The 11,163-nt window shown below is 46.2% G+C and overlaps 1 protein-coding gene and 2 pseudogenes across 2 annotated transcripts; all 3 read right to left on the bottom strand.

Annotated features, from left to right (window-relative positions):
* Positions 1-376: 376 nt before the first annotated feature.
* Positions 377-5,691, bottom strand: XCR1 (X-C motif chemokine receptor 1). 2 transcript variants are annotated; one of them, XM_016141353.2, is made up of 2 exons: positions 5,665-5,691; positions 377-4,155 (listed from the first exon to the last, which is right to left on the bottom strand). In XM_016141353.2, the coding sequence occupies exons 1-2, from the start codon at positions 5,672-5,674 to the stop codon at positions 3,125-3,127; spliced, it is 1,041 nt and encodes a 346-aa protein (XP_015996839.1). In that variant the 5' UTR covers positions 5,675-5,691; the 3' UTR covers positions 377-3,124. The 2 variants fall into 2 exon arrangements, with proteins under 2 accessions (XP_015996839.1, XP_015996838.1); XM_016141352.2 differs by having other exon boundaries at positions 5,653-5,690.
* Positions 5,692-6,443: 752 nt separating this feature from the next.
* LOC118601937 lies at positions 6,444-6,560 on the bottom strand (annotated as a pseudogene).
* A 2,346-nt stretch (positions 6,561-8,906) lies between these two features.
* LOC107509052 lies at positions 8,907-9,314 on the bottom strand (annotated as a pseudogene).
* Positions 9,315-11,163: the final 1,849 nt, after the last annotated feature.

An 11,163-nucleotide genomic window follows, 5' to 3' on the forward strand; every position in this document is an offset into this window, starting at 1 on the left:
CAGCACTAGCATCACCGTCTAATCTCTACCTCAGATCATCGGGCATTAGATTCTCATAGGAGCACTGATGCCTGGTGCCAAAAAGGTTGGGGACCGCTGCTAGAAAGTATCTCCAACCAAATTTTCGGGATGCCTGAAATTCCCAGCAAGAAGCCGTACCATTGCTTCTGATTGGAGGGTTGTTCTCTAGAAAGTCCTTGTTCAGACACAAATGGATCATAAGATAGAAAAAAGCCTCGGACTTGGAGACAGAAGACTTGAGTGACAGGCCAGAGGCAAGGGAGACACAGAAAACTGAGCCATAGGGCACTCAAGACAGACTTGGCCTTGAACAATTTTACCTAAGGCCTAAATGGAGCCAATTTCCCCCTATCCTGGTCCATACAAAGTTGTTCCATACTTTATCGCCAATCTTTTTTCTCCCTTCACCCCAAATCCTAGTCCAGTTCCCCCATAAGCAGAGAACTTTTAGGAATCTCATGTAATGATCTTGGGTAGAAATGAGAGAGACATAATTAGACAGAGGTAAGTCAATACATGCCAATCTTTTATTTGTGCATATAATACAAAGGTGCTTACTGTTTTTATGAGATGATTATGATAATAATTCATATTAGTCAGGGGGCGAGCGATTTGCAAAGCAAGTACTTTTACACACAGGACTTCAGGCACATACCTCCATCATGTGGGTAGAGCCCGTCTTTGTGTTGTTGACATTTACACAATGTTATAGATGAGACACTGAGGCTCTGAGAGGCCCGAGGTCACAGTGGGTAAGTAAAAGGGCTTAGATTTCAGGTTTGTGTCCAGGGCTCAAATCCCAAGAGCCTTCTCAGCCAGTTGACTGTGGAAATCTGTTCTACCGGGTTTTCCATACTTGCGAGTCTCTGTCCCATGGCAGGAAGCTGTCACAAATGACAGCCGCGAGGAGTTCAACGAACTAGGTGATGTCTGCGCCGGAGGAGTCTAGAGAACAATTCATGGGAGCCCGTGGATGGTGCCTGGAGGTGACCGGAAGACGTGATATAAGCAAGCGTCAGAAGAGGCTACAGACGCAGAAATAAGCCAAAAATATGGTCTCCTATCTGGTTACTCGACCAACTACCACTATTTCCGGGCATCAAGGAAAGTTCTAGACACGCAAAGAGGGTCGTACTCTCAAGGAAGTTCTACCCTGGCTGAGTTCGTCTGAGGTCTGAGGCTTCCCTGGGCTTGGAGGCACATTTCTTTTCAGGCGTCAGCAAGGTTCCTCTCTTCTTGATTTTGTCTCAGGACGTGTGGAGCATTGTGCAGAGCATCTTCCCTGGGAACTGCTGCAGATTTTTTATGTTCCAGATGTGGCGGGGCCGCAGCCCTGTGTCCAGGGCACCATTTTCCACCTGGAGGGGGCGGGACAGGCCTACAAGAGTCCACTTGTGGTTGAACAGTGGTTTCAGTGGCTGGAGGGAGGGGAAAGCAGGAGCTTGCGGCCCAGGAAGGGTGTGGCCGGAGGATGCAGCATGCGGTCTCTGGCCTCTCCCGTGCTCCCTCTCTGATGGGATGCCCCTCTATCTTCTGGTTTGTACCCCACTGTACCCACCCCCACCTCCCACCCCCGTCTTTGTGCCTCTTCTCTTGGATTCCCAAGGGGCTGGATTAGGAAAGACCCTTGATTAACGATCACCCTGGGAGCTGGTCTATTGGGAGTGCCAAGGCGTCACTAGGAACGTAAAGAGAAACACATGATTGTATTCATTGACATGTTTCTAGGGATGTGGCTGTGTGTGTTGAAAGACAGACTTGGATAAGCATCTTGGGATGTGAGGAGCGAGAGGGGGTGAGGAGACAATGAAACCAGCTCCTCCAAGGACATGCTCTGTGGCGATACAAGACCCCCAAACCTGCCTTCTAAGAAGACTGGGCTCAAAACTCACGGCACTTTGGCGTGACCAAGTGGGTGTGTGAGCTGGAATCCTCTACCCTTCTGCTTCCTGGCCTCAGTGTGCTGTCTAAATAAAAGTGGAATGAAGGTTTTATACTATCAGTTTGAAGGGGAGCCCAACAATTAGCCTCCTTCCTTTTGCTGTTTCTTCCATTTGTGGTGATTGATGGCCCCACCTATTGGTTAGCTAGTCCAAGAGAGCTTTATCCCTTCCCTAGAGCACCGCCCAGCCCTCTCCAGCAGGTGTTACTGACCTAATTCTTAAAATTAGACCCTCACTCTTCCCCAGCCAGGTCAAACTCCTTCAAGACTGGCCACCCAATGGCAAATAGATCGTTGAAATTGTAGCTGGAACTGAAGGGGAGTGTATAAATGCCTTATATACTCTCTAGGCTCCATCTGAGAGCTGTTAGTAGCTACTTTATTCAACAAAGCATATACTGAGCTGGGCAAGGCCTTGGAATTCTCAGTCTCAAGGAGTCGCATTCGAATGTTTCCAACTAGGGGTCACGTCAGAATCACCTGGGGAGCTTTCCAAAGGCCCCATCCCAGAGCTGAATCAGGTTCACAGATTGAGACCCGTCGCCAAGGTCGGTGTTTACTTATCTGGGCCTCCAGAGCTGGATTGGCCCCTGGAGGGTAGCTTGTCCATATTTATAGCCTCCAAATAAATGCTTCCTGCAGAAGGCAGCACATACTGTATTCATTCTGCTAATGAAAGATTTACAAACGAAATCTCAAGCGCCAGTTCATGAGCTAGAAACTGGAATTACGGTGCAGAATACATCTCCAATCCAGTTGTGGGTTTTAGAATTCAGATTTCACTCTGACTGTATTTGAGGATGTGGTGGTTTTTGTCCCGCAGAGACTCATCCAGTTGTCACTAAGGGATACAGAACCAACGCCCTCCAAAATCGACTGGGACGACCTGCGTGATTATCACACACCATCAGGTCTTGAAGGATGCTCCTTTCTGGGAATCCTTTTATGGTCTAGACACTTCCGAACTAAGCAATGATAAGAAACCCATGTCCAAATGAATGAATAAATGAAGGAATGAACGATACACTCAGACTGCAAGACGTGTTTTCCCCGCTGGCAACGTAAAATTCCAGGCGGGGGGATCCACTTTCCCTGCCTCACTCCTCTTGGCTCCCCCTGCGGCTTCTCTGTCCATCTCGACCCGCAGCACCAAGCTCCCTCTCAATAGAAGGAGGCGCCCTCGTAGTGGAAGGCACCTGGGGAGTGAGGTAACGGGGAAGAGACGGACCCCTGTGACCGGCAGAGCCAGAAGTGCCGGAGCAGAGTTTTGAGGTGTCTGCGGAACTTGACCCCGACAAAGACGTAGAGCACCGGGTTGAAGCAGCAGTGGGAGAAGGCGAAATTGCGGCAGATGAGCAAGGCGTAGTCCAGCTGCTGGCTGAACCTGCAGCTCTGGATGACCCCCAGTTTCAGCAGCGTCTGCAGGAACAGCGTCAGGTTGTAGGGGGCCCAGCTGATGAAGTGCGCCAGCACGATGGTGAGGATGAGCCGCACAGTCCGGTGGTGCCGTCTGGACCGCGCGCGGAACAGGGTCTTGAGAATCTCCACGTAGCAGAACAGGATTATGCCCATGGAGAGCAGGAAGATGACGTTGTGCTGGTAGACCGAGGCTAGGAACCACTTGAGTTCCGCATAGTCACAACGTAAATGTTCCGAATGATAAAACACTCTGTGGAAGATGGCGTCGGGGATGGAGGCCAGGACGCTGGTTGCCCACACAGCCGTGGTCGCCAGCACTCGGCACCGAAGGGTGTGGCCTCGCAGGGAGGAGAGGGGGCTCACCACAGACACGTAGCGGTGGATGGTCATGATGGTCAGGAATAAGATGCTGCTGCAGAGGCTGATGGAGAAGAGTACGCTGAGGAGCTTGCAGGGGAAGTCTCCCAGCAGCCAGCCCCAGTGGTATTCCAAGGTCCACAGAGGCAACAGGCAGGTGAACACCACGTCCGAGAGGCACAGGTTGAGGATGAAGACATTGGTGAGCGACTCCAGGCTCTCGTACTTCACCAGGACCCACAGCACCAGGCTGTTGCCCACCAGGCTGAGGAAGAACACCAGGCAGTACAGGATGGTGGTGCTGAAGGTGGCAAAGCCGAAGGTCTCCTTCTCACACAGAAAGCTCTGAGGATCATAATCGAATGGGGTGCTGGACTCTGGGATGCCGGAGGGCTCCATCTGGACATCGAGAGCATCTGAAACGATAGCGACATGGTTTGAATCCACGCGGTTAGGCTAGAGTTCAGGGGAGTTCACGTTACGAAAACGTGTGGTCCATGGACCAGCCAGCGGTGAGTGAATTACCCACGATGAGGTTAAGATCTTTCACCAGAACACGGAGCCGTTAAGCATACCCTCCAGCTTGGTTAGCATTTCTTCCTAGCAAGATCTTCTTGATAAAGGAAGCAGTGCGTTAATGACAGGAATTTAGTTAACTCTAAAAAAAGCTTTCCCACAAAGAAAACTCTAGAACTGGATGAGCCTGCTGGTGCACTCTGCCAAACATTTACAGAAGAAACAACGCTAATCCCTAATCGTATACAAACTACCTGAACTACAGAGTGGAAGGGAACACGCCACAAATCATTTTTTAATTCACTTGTTTATTCTCAATTCTTTAATGTCACCACAAATTTCGCCCCCTTTCCCCATCTACCTCCCCCGTCCCCTCTGGTAACCACTAGTCTATCATCCATGTCCACGAGTCTCTGTTTGTTTGTCCTGTTCGTTTGCTGCTTTTAGGTTTATATCCCACTTATAAGTAATGTCATGTGGTTTTCAACTTTTTCCAATATTCAAAACAGACAGAAACATTACAACAAAAGAAAACTACGGACCATAATAATCCCTCATGAGCACAGAAACAAAAACCCGTAACCAAATATTAGTAAATCAAATCCAATAGATGTGTTATATTTAAAAAGTATAATACGTCATAACCAAGTGGTGTTTAAAAAAACAAGAGGTTGATTTAACGTTCGAAAAATTGATCAGTTTAAGCCATCTTATTAACAGAAGAGTGGCAAAACTACATGATCCTTTTTGATAAATGTGGAAAAGCATTGGACAGAACTCGACACCTGTTTATGACAGAAACTCACAACGAATGAGAGGTAAAGAGGATATTGGGCATCTAGAAAAACCATTCCACTTCTCTGTTGGTTATTTATTCATTTACTCAGAATTTCAGAGGGACTCAAGGTCTGGGCCTGGAAGTCTTTGGGAATACAAGGGAAAATGTTGCCAAACCCCAAACTAACTCTGAGATGCACGTTCTAGTCTGTTTTTCTTTAGCCTGTCCTGCCCGCTCTCCCTCCCCATCTCTGTGGCCCACTGGACTCTAAGAAAGTGCGTTTATCTTTCTGGTCCATGATATAATTTGGATTAAGAAACCACTCTAAATTATCCAACTACCAATAAGAACAACGTCTTAGGTGAAAGACTTGGAACCAAATAAACCCCTCTGTTTTCTTTGGCATAAGGAACAGTGACTGTCATTCAAAGTCCATCCACTGACCAGCTTTTTAGCAATGTGGATTGGGGGGAATCCCCAGACCTAAGGAATCAGAGCCTCAGGAATCTGCATATTTACTGGCTCTTTAGGTGGCTCTGATGCCCACCTCCCAAATTCTAAAAACTCATGGTATAGGCTATCACGATTAGAGGCGAACATAAGCTTAAAAGGAACTCACCCATATCCGCACCTGTTTTCATGTGTCTCGAGGCAGAAATGGTGCTTCTCAGTTTCATATTTCGCTTAGGGAAAGTGAAACACCTGCCCTTTCCAGAAGGCCGGAGGAAGGTAGGGGAAGACTATCGCGTGGATTCTCGGAGGGCGCTGTCACTATTCCCTCCTCCTCCCACTGTCAGGCTCCTCGATTTGATGCACCCCCAACCCCTGCTCCCACCCAAGACCTCATGTTATAACCTGGCCACAGCACTGGTCACACAGAGAAGAGCTGGGTACCCGGCCTGTCTCCACAGGCAGGCGGGTCGACAGCTTGGGGGTCTTCTGAGTCCTGGGTTCCACCAAGGGTCGATTCAGGTAATTTTAAAGTCAGAAGGAGTCTAAAGGATAATGTATTTTTTTAAGCTGTTTTTTTTTATTTGATCAAAAATTATATTTGCAATTATTTGAAATTGAGATAAAATTCATGTGACGTAAAAATGTACTATTTTAAATGGTAGGATTCTAAAGTTTTTAGCGTCTTCACAATGGAGTACAGTCATTATTACTGAAACTGGACAGTTTCAGAACATACATTTCCATCACCCCTGAAAGAAATCCCATACTTGTCAGCAGTCGGTCCTGCTTTTACTTCCCTCCATCCTCTGGCAATCAATAATTTACTTTCTGCCTCTATGGTTTTATCTATTCTGGACATTTTATGTAAGTGGAATCATACAATATGTGACCTTTTGCGAAAGGCTTCTTTTACCTAGCATGATTTCTTTCTTTCTTCTTAGTATTACTATTATCTTACACCTACAGCACTTGGCCTTCCTAGGTGGTCTCCCATCCAAGTACTAACCAGGCCCAACCCTGCTTAGCTTCTGAGATGACAGGATCGGGCTTGTTCAGGGTGGCATGGCCGTAGACAAGATTGACACTTTTTTTTAATGAATCATAATGTTGAGCATCTTTATATGTGCTTTTGGTATTTTGGGTATTATTTTTTTGGAGAAGAACCTACCTATTCAGAACCCTTGGCTTCTTAAAATTTGGATTATGTGGCTTTTTAGTATTAAATAGTAAGAGTTATTTATATATTCTGAATACTAGACTCTTATCAGACATGCGATTTACAAATAACTTCTCCCGTTCTGTGGGTTCCTTTTGAATTTCTTGGTAATGTTCTTTGCATGCAGAAGTTTTTAATTTTGATAAAGATGAATTTATTAAGACTTTTTTTTTTGTTTCTTTTGATCTTCGTGTCATATTTAGGAAACCATTGTCCAACTCAAGGTTACAAAGATTCGTACCTATGTCTCCTTCCTAGAGATTTTTGATTTTAGCTCTGAACTCTAAATTACATTAGATGATTCTCTAGGTCTATTCTTAGGCCCCTCCCCCACACCGTTTTGATTACCATAACTTCATAATAAGTTTTGAAATCAGGAAGCATGCATCCTCCAACTTTATTCTTTCTTCTATTTAAGACTGTAAATGTAGATAAATGGAATATGATTGAGAATGCTTTCCACAAGGACACCAAGACCACTCAGTGGATAAAGAGCAGCCTTCTCGGCAAATGGTTCTGGGATGACTAGATATCTACATACAAAAGAATAAATTTCGACTTCCTGCCTCATGCGAGATATAAAACTTAACTTAAAATGGATTAAGTCCCAACTGTAAGAGCTAATACTATAAAACTTGTGTGTCAAAGGACACTACTGAGAAATGAAAAAGGAATTTTGATAGGCTTTGTACTGGACCTGTAGATCAATTGGGGATTATTGGCATCTTAACAATATTGAGTTTTCAATCCGTGAACTTCAGATTCCATGTGCTTAGGCCTTCTTTAATTTTTTTGGTGGTGTTTTGTGGCATATAGATTCCACGCACTCTTGCTTTAATTTATTCCTAAGTATTTTAATTTTATGCCCCCGGAAACAAAATTGTTTCTTCACTTTCATTTTTAGATTGTTCATTGATATCGTATAAAGATACAGCTGATTTTTATAGATTGATCTTGTGTCATGTCCAGCGTAGCCGGCTTGATGCCTGAGTGGGAACAGTGGGAGCTGCCGAAAAGAGAGGGACAGACCGTGGTGGGATCAGGAGGACCACTCTCCGCTGATGATGGAGCAGTGGCAGTTTTATTTTTGCAAGCCGCTTTCATGCAAGAGCGTACAGTTGCAAGCTAGGCTCAGATCATCTTTGGCACAATCACCTAACCCACATTCTATGGTGAACTTTTGATGTTCTCTCTGGTCGCAGCTATAAATGTCCTTCCCTGTCTCGGAGAAACACGGTGTTGTTCGTACCTCCTGATTCTTAGGAGGGTTCGTTGAGGCGAGGCTACCCTTGGCTGGCCTCACAGATTGCAAGGACCTTGTCAGCTTACAATGTGCTCTCCACAGTCTTGTATTCTGCATCCGACAGGGAAGAAATGGGATCCTGATCATTGGAATGGGGACATATGGGAAGATCACAAGGAAGCTGGGGATATAGAGAGAACCCTTAAATTGCCAATAGAAGTAGCCTTTCCACTTTTGTCTGACCCACCAAGCCATCATCGAATGGAAGTGGCATATAATGGACCAAGCAGGACCTGAAAGCACAAGTAAGTTCCACGAGCAGGGGCCTGAATGCCCATGGCTACACCGCCTTTTCTCTCCCGGCCCACGGACTTATGGTTTCGCAAGGAATTCCTTATGACCAGCTGAATGAAGAAGGAAAAAACCTCATGTCTGGTTTATAGATGATTTTGCCAGACAGGCAGACACCACCCGAAAGTGGTCAGCTGTTAGAAACGCTGCAGCTTCTTTCTGGGACATCTTGACGGACAGCAGTGCAGGGGAATTCTCCCAAGGGGCAGAGCTTTGAGCATGGCCCCTGGTTGTCACGTCGCCCAGAAAGGGAAGTAGGAACCTCAGTTCTCAGATGAGCGTTTTCTGGACAGCCTCCGGGTTCCGTCTCGCAGATCTCAGCCCGTACACATCAAATTTGCTAGTTGATCTCAGAAGGAAAATCCTAGTTCCCTGATTCCCAGTTTCAGGATCGGAGAGGTAAAGGACTCTCACTTTTACTTCTGTGTACCGTGCACCTTACATTTCCCATTTCTAGCAAAAAAGGGGAAAGGATGCCTGGTCACTTTTTTTTTTTCCACTGATGATAATTTATTATAGTCTGTTGGCAGCAGATAGATATTAGACCGGAACGATGTCTCCATAGAAATGGGCAATGATATGCAGCCCTCCGATGGGGAACTGTGTGTACTTAATCATCACCATGCCCTTTTAGTTTCTTGATAGTCCGCTTGTGCCGTTTGATTTCTTCCTGCAGCCGCTCCATCTCCTGAACGTGACGACTGATCTCTTCTTCATGGGGTTTCTCCCAGGCTGCCAGTCATTCTCGAGTTTGTGCTCGGAAGTACCATTCCTCTCCAGCCTGCTCTCTTTTCACGAAGGCCCCACTGGCCTCCCGGACTGAGCCTGTGCTGGAGTCGAGATCTGCTGACCCGTCGGAGCTGAAGCTTTGGGCTTGCATGGCCCTCACGCCCCACGCACCGAGGGATGTCCGCACTGCCAATGCCGCAACGGCATGGTTGTCTGCCTGGTCACTTTCCACTTTTACTTTACCGAGGTCCAAATACCCGTGACCACCGTAGCCTCCAAGATTTGTCATTGTTGTTGTCGAGGTATTAGAGTTCTATCAGAAAAACAGAAGCAGTAGGATGGAGATATATAAATATATACATATATGTATATAATCTTTAGATATAGTTATAAACATGTATTTATAAATTGTGCATTTATATATAAGATAAAATTATATTTGTATCTAATATGAATTATAAATATATATACATCTATAAGATACATATATATTTATAGTAACATTTATATACACATTTACAATAACGAAGTTATACATCTACTTAACATGATAAACTATCTTGCCTACAACTGAAAATGAGCTGACCCTTTCTCCAGAGTGATATTCATTGTTTACCTGGATACCCAGTAACTTGAATACATAATGTAAAGTTGATTATCATGACTACACCATATGTTAGAAAATAAAAGAGGAAAGAAAAATTGTTTTCTCCGTGCATGTGTATACAGACATATTCATAACAAAATAAGGAAGAGATACTTGTTACAGTTACACTCTTCGCGTCTACATCTGGTCACGTGGGCAGAGCTGGTATTTATAGCCACCTTCTTCTGCTGCCCATTCCATATTCCTGTTGCCCTTAGTAAGTGCCTTCGCTGGTCATGGTTTTTTGACTGATGGGCGATCCAAACCTTCATCCCTAACACCTGGACCAATAGCATTTCTGCAGGCACTACTAAAAGACGCCCTTAAGGAATCTCCTGCATTCCAGACATATTCTTTCCTATTTCCATTGGGCAGTGGCAGATCAATTTCCCTTTGGTAGTTACTGTCGGTCACTACAGCCAGTACGATCACGCCCTTCTCTGCCTGTTGATTCAGAGACGAGGGGAACCCCAAGTGGCCAGGTGGCAGTCGCAGCTGCTCATTCGGCGGAGTCATCGTTGTGTCTGCTGCCGGAAGCATTCTTCCCTTAGGAACCAAAACCTAGAGACCAGCAGAGCATAAGTTATGGGGCTAGTAAGTAGAATTTTTACTAACGAATCGCTAGGGGTAACGGTGAGTGGAGCTACTCTCGCTTCTACCCCTTGACTGCTGGACCGGCGGCTCCTGACCATGAGAGAAGTAGCTCCATATACTGGATGTTAATTTACAGCACATGCGGCCTCCCAGAAGATGTCGCCCCAGCTCCACGAGCTATTGCCACCCGGCTGCCCCTACAACCGAGTCATAAAAAAGGCCTTTCCATCGTTTTATTGTCAGCTGCCTTAGGATGATGAGGAATACGGTAAAACCGGTGACGTCTATGAACACGAGCCCATTGCTGCACTTCTTATGCTGAGAAGCGATGCTGTACGGAACGCCGTGACAGTGAATAAGGCATTCTCTAAACCACGGAGGGTAGTTTTTGCAGAAACGCAGTGTGCCAGGAAAGCGAATCCGTATCCGGAGTAAGCGTTTATTCCAGTAAGAACAAAACACTGCTCCTTCCATGACAGAAGCAATCCAGGATATAAGCTGGCTGGTCACTCTGGGGAGTTGTCCCTATGGGGGACTCAGCATTGGTCTCTGCTGCTGGCACTCAGTGGTGGTTGCAACAAGACCAGCCTTGGTGAGCGGAAGTCGGCGTTGCCAAGCCCGCGCACAGCCTCCGTCCCTACCGCCGTGGCCACTTTGTTCGGGAGCCCATCGGGCAATGAGAAGAGTGTCAGAGAAAGAGGCCGACTGGTGTCCTCACACGGGATCGTCTCGTGCACTTGATTATTAAGACCCTCCTCTGCCGAGGTCACCCATTGGTGAACATTCAGATGGAACATTCCCCTGCCTTTCCTACTCTCTTACGATATGTCGTTCGACAGCTTTACTGAGAACCTTTGGGCTGAAGCATTGTGTCTTGTATCTGCTTTGACCTATAAGG

This window comes from Rousettus aegyptiacus, unplaced genomic scaffold, assembly GCF_014176215.1.
Source record: "Rousettus aegyptiacus isolate mRouAeg1 unplaced genomic scaffold, mRouAeg1.p scaffold_m13_p_4, whole genome shotgun sequence".
Lineage (NCBI taxonomy): Eukaryota > Metazoa > Chordata > Mammalia > Chiroptera > Pteropodidae > Rousettus > Rousettus aegyptiacus.